Here is a 22,824-nt window from a genome sequence, read left to right on the forward strand (position 1 = left end):
ATTGTGTTTTGGTCTAAGAACTTGTTTAGGAATGTATTCGTAGAGTCAACAAATCGTCACTGCATCCATCCTTCGGGTTAGGTCTTTTAGGATACTTGTAAGATGACATCTCATACGTCGAAAAACGTAGCCGATGATTCAATCCGAAACATTTATCTGTAGGAGAGATGTGTGGGAAATGGAATACTTTCCGGACGCCTAAAACAAAGTAGGTGGTTCTCATAGGGCCCTTGACTTAGAGGTTTAATCCACAAGGCAGTGGAACTACGTCAAGAGATGAAGTCCCATGATAACCAGTGACCAACGATAGGTCCATACGCCATTTGTTCCCTCAAGATTCTGGGGCTCATTTGTACCACTGGTTTGGAATCAGTGTTTTCCAACTCCCCTAGGCGGATCCTCCATACCCACCATCAACCCGGTCACAGCGCCGGACATTTGCTTTTCATCCTTTGGATTTCATAAACAACACCCTGCTGCGAGAAGGTAGTGAGTAGGACTTTTCTGGCAGTGTCTGTATACGCGTGGCCATGTGAGAGCATTTCAAGAAACAGATCTGACTCTCCCTACTCTCGGCCTTACCAGGGCATTTGGAAGCCATCCGAAGACCAAAGGAATAAGTAGCCATTTTCCCTTAGTGTATCTGAGAGCTGATAATAACTATATCTGTAAAATGTCCATATAAACAGAACATTTGTTCGGACAAGTGTAAGACAAAAGACTTTGATTAAAAGCTTTGTCTATTAGGATCGAAAACACTAATACAGTAACCAATATATGAGGACATTCAGCTGTTAATAGAGGTTCTAGGAAGAGATGGGTAGCCATCAAGGTTCATAAGCCTATGAAAAGTTCTTAAGGTGTCGTGACCTAAGCTATTAGGATTAAAAAAGCATGCATCACTCCATTATTCAGACGTGAAATTGAAGAAGATTTACATCTTCTCTCAGCAGAACCGTTTGTCCAACCCAAAGTATCATAACTGGGAAAGCTGCATGCTTTGGCATCAATCAAAACAGCGAGTAGAAATTTGTCATATTCCACTGTGTTTATTTATTTAGATGTGTTTTTGTGCAGAGGAACAATCTTAATATGAAATTACGATTGATCTTACGTACACCTAAATAACTCTAAATAGATATTCTTGAGATACCTGCAATAACTAAAGGTCCTTGGCTCTACCCCATATCGAGTCGTGGGTACTTACTAAAGTGTTATATCAAGAAAAATACAATTGTCCTGTACACTCCAGTTTTTAATGTTCTCCATATGATATTACTCAGTGATGAAGTCAAACTGCTCTCTAAAAATCATAAAAAATAAACCAATATGATTTGTTAATGAATCTCTCCAGTAACAGAATCTTTTTCAACGAGTTTAGATTCAAATCAATATGATTGAATTGTCAGTCTAAAAACAATATATATATATGTTTATTAAAACATTATTATTAAGAATCATGGTCAGGAAATCGACATCATTTTAAGCAAAAAGAAAATAAAGGAATATATTATGAAATACTAGGACTATCTATTTATTAGGGTGAGTTGAATAATTACACATGCAAAGTTGAAATGAAAGACGTAACACAAACGATAATCAAGAATTCCAAGTGAATAAAGTAGTCCCTTTTAGTAATAAAATAAAAATGGGGAAAATAGAAGCATTTTGGTAAGCGTAAAAGGAAAAATAAATAAAATTAGTGCCATAGTAAATAGATGCATTTAAAAGTTTCTGTACACATAACTCTAGTTTTAATCTGTAAATGTCTGAAGCTGAGATTAGAGGGAAGCTTGTAGTACTATTCAGCTGAATTATGTAATTAACACTGAATGAATATTCGGAGACTGAATCTTTTGATTGTATTATATGTTTTAGATTACAGGACGTGGCTGATTAACGTTGTTCGTTTCTAATTCTTGCTGGTAAACGTCCTTGAGTGTGACGAAGAGGAGGTTTCAATGTAGGACATATATACCTGACTCCATACGAACTATTGAAGAGACGAATGTTCATTGGACTGATCAGTTGTGGTAATTTGTCTCTCATATAAAGGTAGTATATGAACTTCCGTAGTCCCAGTGTCCACTGTTATGCTGTGAATCTAGAAAAATCAAAGGGATTAAATAACTGAATCGAAAATACAAACATAATATCAGTTTAAGTTTTTTTATTCGAAAATGACACAACGAAAAGAAACCAAACCGTGAACAAGCAAAAGAAAAAGGTAGCACTCGAGAAAAAAGTATTCAATTAAGAGATATTGCAACAGATAAAAGTGTATCTTTACCAACATAATCGATAATAAATGAAAAAGCTTAACGATAAGCAATAATAATCCATTTTATATTAAGGACCTTCAGATAATAAGCTTATAACCAGAATTAGTAAATGATACATGCATTCACGTTATTTGAAAGTGTGATGTTAAAGCGAATTATGATTAAACAGATGAATATTCTGATCAGAAAAATTAAGTCAACTATATTGAGACAAGAACATTCAACTGACATTCTGTTGGATATTAGGTTAAAATCATTTTCAACATATGAAAACATCTAGAATTATATATAATACTTAAGTTAAAGTTCTAGTTACATGATATATTTTTTTGGAAGGTATTCAGTTTAAAGACTAAAAGTTAGTAAAAGTATCATAAACTTTATTGGTAACTTGCTTACTATTCATTGTTTTTTTTTTGTGAGAAGCAGCATTTGAGAACGTTTTCAATGAATTCATTGAGGTGTTTAGCTTAATAGGTATGATACATATTATTTTAATATGCGGATAGTTTTGCAATTGGAATACATGATCAGTATATGAAGAGTAGTATTGAACTAAAAAAAAACACCTTACATTTGAGATGGTGGAGAAGATTTGTAGCACACCTTACATAGAAAGTTATGAATAATAATTAATTCAAATAATATTAAATAAACACATATATCAAGTTAACTCATTTGTTGACTAGGGAACATTAATCATAATAACATAGAAAGGATATTGTTCTATGAACCTGGTTGGATAAATCTACCATTATTTATGAATTGTGCAAAGCACTAATTTTTCCGATTTATTATGTTATCGTTGAAAATGGTAAAAGCTTAAGTTGCTACGTTATCTACAAACAAAATAAGAGCAGTAGACACTGAGAAAAACAATAGTAAGATTAAAAACATCTATGTTATGAAAATATGCACTCAAAAGAAGAGGGTATGCGTTTGCCGTATAACCCATAGTTTTCAGTATTTAGAGAATTACAATTTGAATTTATTATATGGCTCAGATTAACAATAAGTAACTTCATCAATAGATGGTGTTGGTTATATCACATTTACTTTCCTATTAAACTGTATTTATTGTGACCTACATTGTAGGCAGTGATTTTATGTTTAACAATACATATTCCAACCATCACGGTTAGCAAAATTTCAGTCCATCAACCGAATTATCCTCTATACAGAATATGACTACGTGACTGTTCCCTTGGTTGTAGAACAAACGTGAAGGAAAACATTAGAATTTCATATATTGGGAGAATATAATACCAATCTCAACTTGTCACTAATCATGATAACTGAGATTTGTTCAGAACCTCGTTTTAAAGTGACTTGGTTTTTATTGGGTTGCTATCTTAGGCATGGTATATATGCCATCGAAGTCATTTGTTCAACGGGCATCCTGCTTTCGAACAAGTTGGTCAGCAATGTTCATTTGAATTTTCAAAGCAAGCATACATATATAGTGGAAACCGAAACCAGTATTCTGGAAAAAATAATGATTGTTTATCAGCATAGGTTTCGAATGGCTAGTGAGAATGCGGTTTACCAGGAAGAACGTAAGCCACAAATATGGTAAGCGATTATCACTTTGGGCTTGGATTCCGTTGGAATCACGGACCGAGATAAACGGTCCTGGGTTTGATTTCCCGTTGCGGGGTCGTGAATAAACATTGCTGAAGAGTCCCATACTAGGATAGGACACTCGTCCAGTGCTTTAGGGTTTTCAGTGGTGGTTTAACTTACATCGGTTCGTGAGTTCAATGAGTAAGCAATTATTAACTAGTGCACAAATTTATTTTACTTAAAGCTCCAGCATGTGCTAAACTGTTTGCATTCATTTTTTCAGATAGTCAAGTAGTCAGTTACGATGGCATTAGTACGTTTGAAATGTCTGAGCTATTTATTTATTGATAAATTGTGGGTGTTTCCATGTCATTAATGAAGTACCCAACATAGATATGTTGCCAAATGCCTTGGTAAGGTCGAGGGTGGGGAAAGTCAGATCTGTCTCTCGAAATGCTCTCACATGGCCACGGGTATACAGACACTGCCAGAAAAGTCCTACTCACTACCTTCTCGTGGCAGTCTATCGTTTACAAAATTCAAAGGATGAAAAGTGAATGTCCGGAGCTTTAACCGGGTTGGTGGTGGGTATGGAGGATCGACCTAGGGGAGTTGGAAAACCCTGATTCCAAACCAGTTTTACACATGGGCTTCAGGATCCTGAGGGAACAAATGGCGTATGGACCTATCGTTGGTCACTGACTATCATGGGACTACATCTCCTGACGTTTTTCCACTACCTTGCGGATCAGACCTTTAGGTCGAAGGCTCCGGGTGTGGCCTCTTAAGAAAACCACCCGCTTCGGTCTGTGCAGTATCATAGCCCACACACAAATCAAGTGACTTGTGTGGCGCGTATGTATTCGGTGCCCCTTTGTGCCAATATTATTGTTGAAATAAATAAATAAAAACTATTTTCGAACTGAATATATGTGAAGTACGGGACATTTACGATAATCATGGCAGTGCTGGTAGGTCATTAGCTTTTTGATAGTAAAATGTATACAACAAATTACAGTAACTAAACAGAAAACTAGACTAATCATCATATTATTATAATTATGTGTGTATCTACAGACTAAGAACATACGTTAAAAGTCTAATATAAACAGTAATTTTAACGAGAGATTACATCAAATGTTAAGCGTTTGATAACAGTCACTTATGAGAATTTAAATTTACAGTGCATAAGGAAAATACTTTGAACAAATATACTTTGGTTAAACCAAGATTAAGACCGTATTTTCGAACTGAAACTGCTCTCAATACCAGATAAAAACAGGATATTAAGGATGTTTCAGTTATGATCTAAGTTAATGGTCATCCCGATGTACAAGCCAATGATTCGAGTAGATTAAGTTGATGCTTGACAATATTAAAAGATGTGTTCACTCACCCTGATTATCACTAAAAAGAATAAAAATACAGCTTCCTAAGGTAAGTTTCATGAGTGACTGAACGTTTATTTACAATTGTATTCAAAAAGTAATAATCATAAAATCCTGTTCGTGCAGTATCGCTCTATGTGAAGATAGGCCTCTATAGTCCTTCATCATACTTCATGAAAAGTATTACTTTAAGTAGTGCACTAAATTCTCAGGTCCTACCAAGAATAATCTTAAATTTTAGATGGAACCTAATCAAAATTAGGATCATAATTAAATTAAACCAACAAGATTAAAGCTTGCAACTATCTAGAATTTGATTTCAGACTTAAAGTTAACTTTGCTGAAGCCAAATATCAATCATGTACGACTAGATGTCGCACAAAAGGCGAACTAAAAATTATTCTTTCACAACAGGTGAAAATATTCACATTAAGCGTTGCTCCAGCCGGTTTGCAAAGTCTAGCAAATTACTAGTTAAGATTTTGACACTAACTCAAATAACTGATGTTCCAATCACAAAGTTACATGGACGAAATGGAACGGCGAAGTATCCACAGTAATTCTTTAGAAGGCATTGCTGATGAATAAGTAAACTGATAATACACCACAAATAATGTTATGAAGAGGATATTACGTGTAAGTCCATTGAAGAATTATAAATTCGATGTTCCATTAAAATTCATACATAACAGGTTCTATCTTATAAATTTATTACTTAATAGATACATGAAGCGGTGTAAGACTGACTGGTCTGTTAGTATGCACGTTCAACACAGACTTAAAGCAGATTTATAGTTTGAACTACTAATCCTGAATCTTTATGGAGTATGAATAAGAAAGCGATTATCAGATTTTAAGAAACTTCATGTTGACCCACTTGCATCGATATAAACTCATAGGACTAACAAATTGGCCGCAACAGATACAAGTACATTGTTATATTGATTATTTTAACATACAAGTATTAGTACAAAGGGGCACCGAATACATACGCGCCACACAAGTCACTTGATTTGTGTGTGGGCTATGATACTGCACAGACCGAAGCGGGTGGTTTTCTTAAGAGGCCACACCCGGAGCCTTCGACCTAAAGGTCTGATCCGCAAGGTAGTGGAAAAACGTCAGGAGATGTAGTCCCATGATAGTCAGTGACCAACGATAGGTCCATACGCCATTTGTTCCCTCAGGATCCTGAAGCCCATGTGTAAAACTGGTTTGGAATCAGGGTTTTCCAACTCCCCCAGGTCGATCCTCCATACCCACCACCAACCCGGTTAAAGCTCCGGACATTCACTTTTCATCCTTTGAATTTTGTAAACGATAGACTGCCACGAGAAGGTAGTGAGTAGGACTTTTCTGGCAGTGTCTGTATACCCGTGGCCATGTGAGAGCATTTCGAGAGACAGATCTGACTTTCCCTATCCTCGACCGTATCAGGGCATTAAAATGGATATTAATTGAGCAATTAGAAAATTGTGTGAAAACGAACGTACTTTTAAGTCAGAGATTTCAAGTAATTGAATATTATTTGTAGAACTATAAATCATATAATGATAGATTATATTATTCGCCCAACCCCAACAGACTGATTATGTGAATCAATGATCAAATAGAATCTCAAGTAGGAAACAAGATATTATGTAAAAGTACCCTACTATATTATCTGTTCAAAAATATTGACAGGAGATTAATCCAAAGCATATCCTGAAATTCATTATAAGTTATTAGTTAGCAATGAATCATTGGTAACATCTTTTCCTGCAACACAAATACCTTCATATAGTGTACATATAAGAATTCCCGCTATTTCAAATGAGTAATAAAAACGTTTTCATGACTTTAGCAGTTTTTAGAAATCTATTTCCTAGAAGATCAGACATTTAACAAAAGCTTAGTATTCATGAGTTATGAATAACTCTTTATTTTATGATTTTAATTAAATATAGAACCGTATACCTATTTATGTCCTTACACTAACCTATGCTGAACTTCCGTTGAGCACCGCTTACACAAAATACCAAAAAGGATGATATACATTACATAATGCTGCTGACTAGTGAGAAATAGAAAACTGGTATCATAGTACTTAGTTTTTAAAATAGTCAAATTGACGTGCTGAATATTACTGATATTTGTGTAAAACCTTTTTAGCTCTGTTGACACTTTGTCATCATACGCAAATGTGTTGAGAAGTGCGAAATATAACATTTGACTACGTTTTCAATTATTAGTACGTTGATTTTCCCGGTATACCTTCAGTAGAATTAGACTACACTGATGGGCTTGTAATAAATCAAATAAAAACGAAGATAACGGTTGTTGGATTTATACACGATTTATAAAACGGAATTGTGGATAGCCTGTTACATGAAAAAATGTTTTTAAGGTCTTGCATTTTGGCTAATTCGGTTGGTGATATGATTGAAGGTTACCTACAGAATTCTGGATCATTGAGAAAAAGCATCCTATATAACTGTGGTCACAAAATGATATAGGGAGGAGAAGTTAGAGTCCAGAATGGTGGGGGCCAATTTTTAGAGGAATTAAATTTAGAAGTATTAGGTTTAGGACAATAGAGTTAGGATGTTAGCATTCAAAAACCACTTTTACAATTTTACTATTTTTACATATTATGCAACTCATTTACAAAAGCTGCATCCTGACTGAACAATATTCTGTCGGTTGATCCCAAGGTCTTTTCTAGAACTGATGAAGGCCGTCAGTACAGTATAGTTTTACCGAATCTTCAAATTCCCAACATTTAGTTACCCGTATTGAGTAATTAAAAACCTATATAATTAGAATTTATAATTTTTAACTCTATTTTGGTTAGGACAACTTGTTCAATGGGCGAGCATGTTCAGTCAACCCTATATTACCTGACAATCTATTTGTATCAGGTTAGTTTAGTGTTCAGATTAATACTTTATATCTCAATGTTTTGCTTCTAATGTGTGACTTGAATGTGTCAGACATATATACATACCATGAATACCTACTGACAAAGAGGAATACGTCAAACATTATTTAACAACACATAATTCAACATTACTTAGAAACCATTGTAATCTCCCAGTAGCATTAAAACAAAACACAATAAACATTTAAGCATCTTAATATAACATTTGCAATAGATTTATTCATAGAGAAAACAGAGAGAGATCAAATAATAATACATATATTTGACAAAAAAGAGGCAAACAATAACACGATAGAACTGAAAACACAACAGAAAAAGAAAGAGAGGACCAAATAAGTGATAGACTATAATTAACTAGGTATATAATAATGAATTAGAATACACAAAAATTAATGAACAATATTTGATGAGACCAGTAGGATACAAAAAGACAGAAAACAAAACCTGAATACTACAATTACATTTGTTTGTTTTTTGATGAAATAATGGTTTTATGAATATCCTGTATATGATGCCGTGCTGACTGATGATTATGATGGCATGTTCAATTTTGTGCAGTGATGATAATGATGATGATGATGATGATCAATTGAGATATATAGGATCGATAATATAATGATCTCTAAGTAAAGTAAATTAATTACGAAGGTGATTACTTTGGTTGTGGAGATATTCTTAAAAAAATATGACCAAGCTAAGAGTGTTATATTTGCATGAGTAAACATAAACAGATGAAGTTAAAATTTCATTTCAATAAAGAGATAAATAACGTCTAATTACAAACAAGCAAACTTTAAGTCAATATTTATATATATCACTACGTGTTGGGAATTGATATTGTTAAGAAATTCCTTTGATAATAAAATAAATTATTGTTTTGTAGATAGAAGTGAAGGATTGTTAATAGTGCTATATGTGCTTCACTTTTATATTGTTGGTTATTTCCTCTTGTATTTGATAACTAACCTATTGTTATGCTATTTTAATTGAATATTTTGTGTACCTAGTCAGTTGGTTTTTCGAAATCTATTTGGTTGAGAGTTGGGACTCGGTTTTATGGTCAAACTAATTTAAGTCCAGTTACTCATATTCATTTCGACTAATTGTCCGGTCATAATACAATATTTTTTACTACTTCTCCTTGGTTCATAGCAGAGATGAGTTTAAAGTAAGATTTAAAAAGAAACTAAAGTGACGGTGGGAGAAATGAAGCAAACAATTAAATGAACTACAGATTGAGTATTAATAATTCTAGATATTATGTCAAGTTTATACTACTTAGTAAAACAGAATGTAATGTGATATATAGTATAAGATATTCACAATTTCAATGGGGTTGAAGAATCTTAACTAATCAGATCATATTATTATAAATGTCATCTTTCAATTATATATGGAGTTTCAAGTTTATTTAGTATTACTTACTGGTTAAACGTAAGTAAATTAGTGCAAATTCAAGTCAGAACAATAGAACTTACTAAAATTATTCGGTATGATTTCGTCCATTTTCCTCATTACTCTTGTCACTTCCAACATGAATGGGTTCAGCAGATAAATTAGGACTCGCAAATGCCAGCTTAATAGTATATGGATATGTACATTCTTCATCTTTAATAGGTTGATGATTACATAAAGCCAAAGCTTCACATGCTTCAGCATCTGTAGTCCATTTCATAAAACCAGATGAGGATTTATCCGAGGCTTTTGAAAACTGTTCAATACATCTGAAAATACAAATTGTTAGGAACTTAGGGTTTCTGATTACGTAATGAGTATACGAACAATATTAACTAACCGATAAACAATAATGCCGTTACTAGGTAAGGAATTAGTCAACGGGTTTAAGGAGGATGGCACGGTAATACTTAAAGAAAAAGACGTATAGACCAAACAAACTAACGGTATGTTTACAAGCTTAGGATGAATTAAACGACATTATTTAGAGAGTGAACGACATGATCAAAGGAGAACAAATAAAACCTGAGACTTGGAAACTTCTGATGACACGAAGGAACATCACTTGTAATTTAAATATCAACAAGTACTTTATTGGTCATTTCTGGTAACACGGCATCTCCTTTTAATTACTCTGTTAAGTAATATGTCCCGGCACAAGATTTTCAAATTGTGAAATTTAACTCTATTCTTTATGTCACTATGTAGTATTGTGTCTCCACTGAGGACTCAGTGGATATTGAATAGTCAGTTTTAAAATATCAGGGATTGTCGAATGCAAGTTCGTTCCTATGAAGTTACCGAAATGGAATTTCTGGCATGTATAATAAAACAGAAATGTTAACAATTATAACTGCACTTGATGAAACTACAGTTAAACTTTAATTACACATTTACACAAAATATAATAAAGTCGTAGTGAGTACTCAGGAGATCATTAGTGGTAACAAGTACAATCAAAGGGCAAGATTAAACAAGCTTGCAACTGATTCAGACCGTAGTTGCTACCCCGACATGGTGTTCAAGTTTGCCTATCATGATAACCGGATTGAGTTTTATTAACTGGAATACTTGCTCCTTTATGTTTTAACGTACCAAGCAAGTCAGTTGGACAGTGGTAAGACTAAAAGATCCGAGGATATAGCCTTGGTGATCCATACTTTACTGAGGTATGACGGCAGTAAAATGTTTCCCACAGATAACCAGCATTGCCAACAATGTCTCCTTTGGTCACGACCTTAGATCAACGAGTCTATTATTAACATACCTAGCTTTTCAGGTTTATAAAGAATTCTTCTACAGATTCAGTGAAAACCCCCTACTCTTGACATTACATACCTTAATAACTTGTATCAGGCAAATTTATTTTAAAATCCAAATTATTGATATGATATGAACAATCTCTCTACTAACTGCTCAAAATAATACGTTTTAAAGTTCGGTTGTTTATCCCTAAAACGTGACGAGATGTGGTAAAACAACACATGATCTAACGATATGAAATATGTAGTATTAATGATCTAAAGAAGTTATAGTCATAGAGCAGAAATAAGCTGATGATAAAAGGTAGAATTCATTTAACCTGTTGTACTTAGATACTGCGCCTGAACACAGAGATACATAATAGACCAATGAAAAAATGAATTGGATACGAGAACGAGATGGAAGGAAGTTAAAAGCATGGAACAAAGAGATGATCACGAACAGAGGGACGTGAGAAAGCATCCTATTGCATTACATATATATGTATGAGTTATTTCATTCAAGATCTTTAACTATCAATTTTCTTACTGTTTTATGGGTTACACACAGATAATGGATACTAACAATGCAACAACTTGCATTTAGAGAGGGAGAAACGCATCCCGAACATTCTGGCATTGCCGCTCAGTGTTACCTAAAGACTGAATCTTATCAGCGTCTTTACCAAACAGGACTATGTCATCTGCGTATTTTAAGTCGACAAGTGGACCTCCTGGTAGGAGATCAATACCCGAGAATTCAGTCGACGAAAACGTTATTTCCAGCAGTAGGTCCATGATTAAATTGAACAAAAATGGAGATAGTTGACAGTCTTGACGGACACCACTTGAAGTTGTAAAATCAGATGACAGTTCGCCATAAGCTCTGACTCGACTGGTAGTGTTCGAGTAAAGAGCCTTCACAAGGTTTATGTACTTCTGAGGCACATCTTTCAATGACAGCCATTGCCAATTAACAATGTAATGAACTGACAAGTATTTCCAACTTAAAGTCTTACATCTGACCTTATTATAGCTATCTTTTTACAGAATAGACAAGCAGTACCTTTAACCAATTAGCGACCGAAGTGTATAGTTTCTACCTTTAATTGTCACGGTTGAATTTCATAAGACAATGGACATACGAGCCACTCAGATAACTATATATAACATGTCAAACAATTATTCTCTATATTTAAGTTTATTTTAAACACTTTTAAAACTCATCAAGGAAATCATAAAGCATATTCTAATAAAAAACTATGTGCAGGTTTAGACACCAGACTATGGCCCACAGATATTGCATCAAGACCGATGATACCCATAGGATAGAATGGAAGTCTGAGAAAATATGTGCATTAATATCTCAAATTAAAACATGAAGTGTCAGGAAATGATGTAAAACAGTATGAATTGCAAAAAGTGCTGAGAATAAGAACAGCTTTATTTTTATTGAGATGGACTATAAGAAAGTCGTTTAAAAAATCACCATTCATTTCATTTTACCAGATCCTAAGCAATATCACTCATAGCAAGTAAAATCCAGAGTGCTCATTAATGGTTCACGATAATTTCCAAAACACCTCGGTAAGGTAAAGTATTTAAACGGATTTTAACGACCTCGTGATCAGGTATTCTATAAAAATCTGTCTAAATAATTTGTGGATTTACTGCAATATTTGTGTACACCAAAACAAAATATGAAAACGTACTGAGGTTCAGGGGCTTCACATTTTCTCACAAACTCTAATAACTCGTTATTCGAAATTTTAGGAGGAGCATTCCAGTAGTGCAGTGTACGTGAAGGTGGATGAATACGGTTCTTTTTAGCCATGATTGCTGTAGTATACCTGTTATTACGATCTTTGCTGTAATCTTTAAAAGAAGGAGAACCATCGGGCAACTGGAATGGACTAGAAACATCCAAAATGACATCTTGCTTACTAGTTCGTACCTGGAAATCAAAAGAAATCAGGTGAATAGATGAAGGAATCGAATAATAGGAACTTAAGCCCACTAAGATAAATAAACCATAACATAAACACTAAATTAATATTGGAACAATTAGCAATTGACAGCCAACAGTGGACTATATCAATACAGCCCTTAACTAATGGAATTAGAATCAATGGAATGAACTTTAGTTCTGCACGGTCCAATACCATTTTTAAAAAAGATTATATATGTCTACCTTCGGTGTATGTTATTTAGGAAGTACTGAAGTGTGTTAACTACTTTATAGCTTGAGAAAATAAAAACACAGTTCAAAATGATGCTAAAAAGATAGCTACTTGTCAATGGTAAGTCATATAGAAATGAAATGTGGTTATCATATGTACTTAAGTCAGTAGTATTCGATTACTACTGCTCTTAGAAAACTGCCTGCATGTAACAAGATTATTAAAGCAGTTTTAAAACATGTTGAATTGAATGTCACATGCTTCATAATTAATTGAAAACAAGAGACTGAAACAATTTAGTACGTAATGGTGTTCAATTATTTTTGAAGCTAGTTTAAGAATAAATGTTATGATGAAACCTACGTTTCAGGATAGAAAACGTAGTATCAAACCAAGAACATAAATACTAAATGAGTGATCACAGCAAAGTTGATTTAACAATGTTGGCTAGTGAAGAGAGAAAATTCGTAGATTCTTTTATATTATTGTCATCGATAGAAGTGTTCTATTTGCTCTCAGCAATTTTTAACATGGCACATTCATAGACAGAATGAATATGGAGGTTAACATGAAGTTCGGATCAATGCTTTTTGAATTTACTAGAAGTGTATATTGGAGAAAATTCACCAGACGGACAAGGACAAGGACAAAGAGGTAAGCGAACAGGGAATAAACAAACATAGAACAATTAAATATTTGTTGTTCTGAGGGAAGCTTGTTAAGATATTTGTACTGATTTTATTGACTTCAAATAAGAATATTTAGCTTCCAAATACTCATTTCCACTACCTTGTAGATCGCAAACTGACGAAACATCTACATTTTCAGGGGATATATTCATTAAGTCACCATTTGATTACCACTTTAAGGGGAGTTGTGTAACCGTATAAAACTCTGATACGAGAATACATAGAGAAAAAATTGCGATGGTTTTGATTATTGGGACTGTACAAAGTCTACTACACAACTCACGCAAAGATAATAGCCATGTCGTTAGGTGAGAACCTTTACTGAAACAACTAACACCAATGAGGTGAGACTTTTAGGCTGTTTGGGAAAGGGTGTCTCTTTATGTGTTTCTCATGAAAATGAAACGATTTCTCACATATGTCAGCAATAATGCTGATATGAACTTTTTGCTTTCGACAAATATGCATTTTTCATGCATCCTTTTATTTGAACGATACATAGATAAAAACAAAATATGAACTTCTGTCTGTAGTATGAACTTAAACTTGAATGCCAGTTTTACGGGTCGATAAGCATACATACATTTGAGTAACAGATACACTACGGTGCTACAAAGCTAGACAAGAAAAGGAAAAGTTAAAAGAACACAGCATATGGAAAACAATGTGGACGAAAAAGTTCCGAAATGGAAATAAGTCGGGAAATCATAATACAAAGACATAAAACATACAACGTAAACGAGAAATCAGTCTCAGATAAGACATTACTCACCATTAACTGGTTACCCATAAACGAAACACCTGACAAATTTCGTATAAGGCGGGTAGCTGATTCAACATCGCCCATTTCAACCATAGCTGAACCTTCTTTAGTACGGAGAAATTTAACGCGGATGACGTTGCCATATATACACAAAATATTGAATATGCTAAATAAGGAAGCGAAATGAGTGTTATGAATTACATGAAAATCACAAGAAACTGGATGTTAATTAGTTAAACAGATATTTGAGATTCAACATATCAGACCTTAGTTACATTATTATTTAGTTTTTACAAGTTTACACTTCCTCTGAACTTCACTCGACAGATTCAAATTGATGGTAGTTATAAACAAGGGTTAAGTGATTTGCAGATTACATAATCTGAACTGATAAATTCAATGTGTGAAGTAAGAAAAGAAAAAACAAAACCAAGCATTTTTATTTGGTTCGGATATGCACATTGTACGGCTAGAGTTAATAAAAGCAATTGTTTGAAAACAAGTCACTTTAATATAAACCACACTGAGCAATAGACAACTTGGTATTTGGTACAAATGAGTAAAGATTCAATTTCCCACACCCTATATCATAAGTCAGGTGAAATATTGAGACAAAAGTGCATAGGAGGAAATAATAACATCAGTTTTGGCAAAAATGTAAACATAAGAAATAGAATTTTAAAGAAACTAATGAAACAGACCACAGGAGGAAATTAGTTAAAGATGTTTGTGATTGATTTTTATACTCTAGAAGAACTCATTTGTTAGCTTGTCAAATAAAACTAGACCTCTGAAGGGTAGTTAAAGTTACAAATACATTTTATTGGATTTAGCAATCCACCCAATGCCCGATTTCAAATTATCAAGTCACACCTTGGTAGTGTAATTAAGTTAGGCCTTGCTAAAAACATTCTTGGAATTCAAATTTTCTGTCTACATCTTGGAATAAATGCGTTGTTTGAGCGTAAAGATGTGGTGGAAGAGTGATAATCTTCCATTTATCATACTGGATATCGACTGATTATTTATTGTTGGAAATAAGAAATCCAGAGGAAGCAAACAACGAAAATATCACTTGATATTTACGTTTTTACTGGATTAGTTGTACTGCATTTTTGAGCGACAGCTAGAAACACCAGTGAAGACAATTAAATCTGAATTTCAGCCAGATCTATGTCGGAATAATTTTCAGATGCAGTTACCTTTAAAAGTTTGAAGTGATACCAATCTACAGTTTAGTCCCATTTGCGGATATTCCCAAGATAACATACTATTAGAGACAACATCGGATGTACGGTTGTGCTAGTGGGTTACTTGATAAAAATCTAGTAAAGCCATACACTAAAATAACAGCATTCAACAGTTTTAATGATCGAAATTGAACGACTTGTCATTAGCCAATAGTGGCTAATAATTAAATTAAATGAACTCGTTCACCAGGTACCTGGGTATGAGCCCCACTCTGAGTGTGAGGAGCAATGATACTACCCGGTTGCTCGAACCGAAGTAGAGCGAGGTTTGAAACTAGAACGTAGGGACAGAAGAACGAATGCCTTAACCACTAAGCTACCGCTTTGCTTTATCTGGACAATAGATTATCTTTTAATTACAATCGTGTGATAAAAGCCGTATGGATTTATAAAATTATGGAAAAATAAACTAACCGATCGCAGTTCATTTTCTTAATATCAATATTGTACAGCATAACCACTGGCGTGGAGTTGAAACTTTTATTCCTATTTTGAGCACCATTTAGTGTGGGAAAATTATGAGGTCCCACAGGTGTGTTATTACATTCTGGGGGGTATGGGCGTCCGTATTCGTTCGAATTTTCGTATGGATACTGCCCATAAGGATGTTCGTAATCATAATAACCTTCATCCATATAACCTGAAGAATGAAAATAATGTTGCTAAGATACTTACCGAGAAGCGAGTTTTGGTAGTGATCATCTTGAAAATTACAGGATGGGTCACGTTCACATTTCTCGAAGTCCCAGTTATCCTGATCATTCCTGGGCACAGATAATCGAGCTGGACGAGCATAGTCTACCTTTAAAGTACAGCATCCTGGGAAAATATCTGCACCATTCAAGTGGAGCTTTGCGTTGCGCGCTTCTTGTATACTTCTAAACTCCACCATTGCCTGAAACACATGTCGGTTTTTATTTTGTCACTAACCTGAACCTGGGATTTCCGGAAGATAACTATTCGAAGGACACTACCGTACGAAAACGTTATTCGATAAATTGTTTCAACAGTTATAGGACGATCAGTATCGTAAATTGTAAACAGAAGGATATGATTATCTGCTGAGAGCGAACTTTGTTCATCGGCAGGAGCTCTATTTGCAGCCCGCTGAACTATATGTTTTGATGTGCTGAAACTGATTTGAACCAGGCTATTCAGAATTTTCATTTCAGGATTTCTAAACATTAGGAATAAGAGTAAGTACATGATTATCAGGATTTTGTTTCTCTATAGACTTGGGATTTGGTTGCAAACGAGAACTAAATCTTAAATACAATCTGAAAGTATAAACCAGTCTAATTACTTGTGTGAGTTGCATAATGAAGTTTTCAGAGCACACTAATATTTGCTTGCCTATAGCGAATTAATTAACTCAATACAATATCTTTCTGGATTAAACTGATGTCGCTTTTGCTTTTGTATGACGTGTAAAGAAAATAAATATCACTAAGTCTGGTTGATTTTTGCCATTATGTGAACTGCGATACTAAACATCATGTGAACAAACTTATAACAAGGTATGTTCGATGTAATAGCTGAAATTTAGGTTCTTAAGATAGCTAAACTGAATACTTAGCGATAAGAAATAATTGTAAGGATAATTATCGCTTTGAAATTTAACCCAATTAGGATAACGATATGAACTGTTTTGGTAAACTTGATGACTTGAATTTGGCTAATCAACGTACTACTAATATTAGAAACCAAGTTATTTTAGGCACGATGTTCACCCACTTTAAGGGTCTATTCCACTGTGCCTAATTACTGAATCACTTGAAAACGTAGTCAGCAGAATGCATTTGATGAATTGGCCAATTTCAATCAATCAATTTACCATACAAAGCGTAAGACAATAAGAGATATTTACGAGTCTTCGGCAGTAACATCTCAAATTGAGACAGCCAAACAAAATTAACAATGACTATAGAAAGGAATAGGAAATATATTAAAATAATGCGAACTTGAGATCAAAATACTTGACTTATTATCACATCGAAGGGCTAGTGTTTGAGTGAGACTTAACGTTTTTGCTTTACGAGTCCACATTATGTAGAGTACTTTGCTGACCGTAACAAGACATGTATTAGTGCTTTAAAAGAAAAACAACTACGTCTGTATTCAAAGACTGATTCGTTCCAACTGGAACAGTAGATGAACATATATAGACCAGGGCGAGTACGAGCTTATGATTAATACTCTCTTTTCGTTATACGATTTATTTTTACATTCCTTTAGTCCCCTTAATTTACTATTTATCATCTTTTATCCACTTGACATTGTTTTCACTTGATATCTCTTCACCGAATCCTCTTATATAACATTAATGAACAGCCTGGAACGGATATTTACACGATTGTTGAATAAAAAATCTGACAGCTAGCTAACCAGTGACTAAAGTTGGATCTTTGGCCATTTTGAAAGTTTCTTAAACTCCTGAAATAAGAATTTACTGTACCTTTTTGTTTCTATTTAAGTCACTGAAAAAGAAGACTGACAGGTCTAGTTCATTCTGTAACGAACTACAGAAGACTAGCAACACGTACACCAATATTGGAGAGACCAACATGATCAGTTTATTGAGGTGTACAAAACGTACTTATTACGCACCTTATGAAAACCAAGTAAAAATAATCAAGTAACAACTGTTGAGTCACTATTAAATGATCACGACAGACATTAGGTCCTAAGCTACGAAATCGTACCTTTCTATAAGTGCTTCAGCTGATGATATATCTTCAAATTCGACCAAAGCTTGTTTTTTCTGAGGCATCATCGTTACGTCACGAATACGCCCATAAGGCTCAAATGCTTTGACGACATCAAATTCCACACTATGTCTTGGTAGGCCACGGACATGGACAACTGGAGAAGGGTCAATCTCGCCCCAATCTTCTGGTCGACTTCGTTTACAACCTGAACTAGTGCCTTTATCAGACATGGTAACCGTGAGCTTGTAAATAGCGGCTAGAGACGCCCATACATGTGAATGAATAAAACACAGAGAATAATCAGTCTTTAGTAGTAAGGATAGATGGTTAATGTTAATCTCGTCAGTTTGTCTTTTGATTTAGGCTCACCTTCTTTCTGAAAATGTTCACTGATGGGGCTGATACCACTTATTCAGGGGTGACGTTCCAGTCATTGACGACTAGTTGAGAAAAACGGAACGCCATTTTAAATTTATTAGATCGCGGTTTGTAAACCTTCTTGCTATGACCTCAGAGATTGCTAGTGCTGGAGGGAACAAAAAGATAAGACATAAGAACACCCAAATCGTAATTAAAGATACGAATTGCTAATAGGTCACCTCGCTTCGTGCGATACGACAAAGTGAAAAGATCTAGGCGTTTTAAGCGCTTAGCATAAGGGAGATTAGAAATATCCTTTACTTGTTTTGTTACCACACTCTGGACACGCTCAAGTGAGTTGGTATTCTTAATCAGATATGGATCAGTTGCTTGGATACAGTACTGTTAGTGTGATCTTACATAGGTCGGATATAAAAGTCGAAGTATCTCGTCAAAGTATTTGAATGCTCGGCAAAGTGGTCGTATCGCACGAAACCCTTTGGTGGCTGCTGCGTTGCGATATGTAGTTGTTTTCAGGTTGTGAATTATTAGTATTCTTCAGTCTTTATCTTTTTGAACGTGCGGAAGAAATGTACCATAAATAGTATGATGGTAACTATGACCGTGTCCGATGATCATGAGCATACTCCCGTCACAATTAAGTTCCATCTAACTAGTTTGTCTAGGTCAGCTTACTGTTGTCCAGATTTCGACATCATCCCCAAACAATAATCTCGACGACATATGCAGTGGTGGTAATTCGTTGACATGGAGAAGGAAAAGTCGGGGACTCAAGATGGTGTTATGGGGCATACCACTTTTGACCGTCTTCCATTCGGATAGCACTCCATTGACCCAAACTCTGTCTGTGGCCACATAGGAAGTTTCCTATCCATTCCTGCATAACACCTGTTATTCCGAATCTCTCGAGCTCCATATAAGATCTACGTGTGAAACCTTGTTAAACGCTTTGCTAAAGTCTGTGAATATCTTATCAACAGACGAACCGTTATCTGGGGCTGCTGTTTCATCCTCTCTTGCAATAAGTAAGTTAGTCAAGTATGAATGCTTGTTGCGAAACCCGTGTTGCTCGGGAGTTAACAGACTGTACGAACCTATGTGCCTTAGTAACTTAACCCGAATTATCTCTTCAAGTAACTTAACTTGACGGCCTGGTATTTTACAAGGTTTGAGGTTAGTGATGGACGGAAGAACAGTTCCCTCAGTCACATATACAGGTCCTATGTCTGGTACCTCGGTGTGATTGGTTCAAATATTTGTTACGACACATGTAGAGTAGATTTCACTGAGACAGTTTGATAAAGTCTCACCTTTTTATCTGATTAAGCTAATAAATCTGAATTTTCTTGCAATCTTAACGGGCGAAAGACCGTCACTTAACTTATGAAAACAGTCGTTTAGGGCATGTACGGCTATCATATGCCGGCTGTATTTCGTAAATAATACGGCATGTAGCTATGGTCTTTCTACATATATTCCGGATTTTTCGCTATTCACACTTAAGTGGTTCGTTTCCTGTTGATATGTATAATTCCCAGAACTGTTTACTACGCTTCAACAACTTTCGGATCTCCTTATTAATCCATGGAGGGCGATGTGAGAGACTAAGAGTTGACCATGAGATAAACGGTGATGTTACGGACTGGAATGTAGCCTTCAACTGGTTCCATTTGTCTTCCATCGATCATTCCGCATTGACTGACCAGTCACTCGAGATAGCACAATCTCTGGTTGCCAGAATATTGGCTCTCCAGGTACTGGGACAGGGTGGAGCAGATATATATTTTTCACCGTGTACCCGAAACTTAAAATACAACATGATCACTATTCGTTAGTGGGGGAAGTTGCTGATCCTAACTAAGACTGAAACATGGTATCTTGATGGCTCTCACACATTTTTTTCATATGTTAGCTTATGTAAAAGGAACTGAGCTTGAATGGAATCTTATCAAATGTTTTAACAGTACCTATTTTTTTATCTATTTCATAAATGATCTTTGATTGTTCAATTGGTCACGGAAAGTGATATCTGACTGGAAAACGTTACGACTGAACTGTAAGGGAGCAAATCTCTGAGAACTTTTGAGTTTGTGCTTGAAACAATTATCTGGATATATGAACAATAAGAAGTGAGTTATTGGCAGTCCAACTAGCTCTTAGTAGTAATTATTTCGTTCCGACATCGAAATCTCTTGTTAATCGATTATGCTCTTCAAGTACGTGATCCTTTCCAGCCCTTCCAGTGCTTTTTGTGTTGAAACTTACTACTCAATTGGGAATGCTGATCCCATCTGTTGCAGAGGCTACTTCTACACTGACTGTATTTGTTAGTGTGTGTGGAATATGGAAGCTAGGTCATCTGCGAAGTTCAAATCGTCTAGTTGCATCCGAACTGCCAATTGTACTCTGTACTCGTTGTTCTGGTTGTTAGAGTAGACATCGACTTCGTGACTTCCTTGACTTTCACCATGAGGCATCATAATTCTTCTAAATGAAGATCTACTCACATTCATGGTTAAGTGCACACGGTTCAAGCCTGTTTTTCCAGTTGGCGTCCTTATCCCGAACACTTTCTTTATCCAAGCGTTTGGATCAGTGGTAACTGTAGGATTTGTTCGGTAACTCACCCCAGGAAGGCTAAAGACAGAGCTGCTGGTTAGAATTTTCCTTCTTTATTTATTTGAATACAAATATTGGTACAAAACGGCATCGAATGCATATGCGCCACATAAGTCACCTTATTTGTGTGTGGGCTGTGATACTACCCAAACCGAAGCAAATGGTTACCTTAGAGGGCCACACACGAAGTCTTCGACCTCGATGTCAAATCCACAAGGCAGTGGAACGACGTGAGGAGATCAAGTCCCATGATAGTCAGTGACCAACGATAGGTCCATACGCCATCTGTTCCCTCAGGATCCTGGAGCCCATGTGTAGCATTGGTTTGGAATCAGGGTTTTTCAACTCCCCTAGGTCGATACCCCATACCCACCACCAATCGGTTAAAGCGCCGGACATTCACTTTTCATCCTTTGAATTTTGTAAACAATAGCCTGCCGCGAGAAGGTAGTGAGTAGGACTTTTCTGGTAGTGTCTGTATACGCGTGGCCACGTGAGAGTATTTCGAGTGACGGATATCTGACTCTTCTCATCCTTGACCATACCAGGATATTCGAGGTCGCTGGTTTTTGCAGTGTCCATGACAATAAACATACTTTTAGTATGTATTTAATCGGTGATAATACGAAGTTATAAGACAACTTCAGCAGAGATACTGATGAACCGGTAAATGTTGTGAAACCTTGATTGGTGTATGTATATGACAGGTACGTATGCCATGAAGGAGTAAGGTGTGAAGAAACGTGATGCCATGACTAAAGGTATCAAGACAAAGAGAAAGAGGAGAGCTCTTAGTGATTTGGGCATGTGTATACAAGTGATATATTGTATGCCAATTGAAAATAGAAACGACAATTCTCAACCCAGCAGTGATGGTGATGAATCCATGTACTCACTGTGTAGTGGCAATTGGATTTTTGAATTGCATCACATTGTATTAGGATGCGGTAGTGTGCCCAGATGAGATAAAATTTTGAAAAATGGGTTGTTGTCAGAATAATGTCCACTTCGGTATTGTTACGTCCAAGGTTTGCTCGTTCCCGTTATTGAAGTACGGTATATCAATCTATTTTCAATGTACGAACCCAAATTAACAATTGAACCAAACCCCAATTTATATATCAAAGTTTATTCGCAATTTACAAATAGTCGACCCAAATGTCGTTCTAACAACAATAGTTATAATAATTACAAAACAAACCTCCAATTTTGTAGGTTCCAGGAGCAAAAACGCCCAAATACCAAACCAAAGAAACCAAAACGTTCGAAATTAACGATATAAACAAACAAGTCCAGAAGTTGAGTAAAACAAATATATCCATAAACACATTGAAACCAATAGTATTATATATAAAGTTTTTAATCAGCCAAAAGTCTTCAGTTTT

The 22,824-nt window shown here is 35.3% G+C and overlaps 1 protein-coding gene across 3 annotated transcripts; it reads right to left on the bottom strand.

Annotated features, from left to right (window-relative positions):
* Window positions 1-1,429: 1,429 nt before the first annotated feature.
* Window positions 1,430-18,686, bottom strand: MS3_00010234 (uncharacterized protein). 3 transcript variants are annotated; one of them, XM_012936718.3, is made up of 8 exons: window positions 18,434-18,686; window positions 16,662-16,908; window positions 16,407-16,626; window positions 16,146-16,371; window positions 14,491-14,647; window positions 12,562-12,803; window positions 9,632-9,877; window positions 1,430-2,104 (listed from the first exon to the last, which is right to left on the bottom strand). In XM_012936718.3, the coding sequence occupies exons 1-7, from the start codon at window positions 18,667-18,669 to the stop codon at window positions 9,637-9,639; spliced, it is 1,569 nt and encodes a 522-aa protein (XP_012792172.3). In that variant the 5' UTR covers window positions 18,670-18,686; the 3' UTR covers window positions 1,430-2,104; window positions 9,632-9,636. The 3 variants fall into 3 exon arrangements, with proteins under 3 accessions (XP_012792172.3, XP_051075311.1, XP_051075312.1); XM_051218595.1 differs by lacking the exon at window positions 1,430-2,104 and adding an exon at window positions 8,396-8,450; XM_051218594.1 differs by lacking the exon at window positions 1,430-2,104 and adding an exon at window positions 8,396-8,775.
* Between the last annotated feature and the right edge of the window lie 4,138 nt (window positions 18,687-22,824).

Source organism: Schistosoma haematobium, chromosome 1, assembly GCF_000699445.3.
Source record: "Schistosoma haematobium chromosome 1, whole genome shotgun sequence".
Lineage (NCBI taxonomy): Eukaryota > Metazoa > Platyhelminthes > Trematoda > Strigeidida > Schistosomatidae > Schistosoma > Schistosoma haematobium.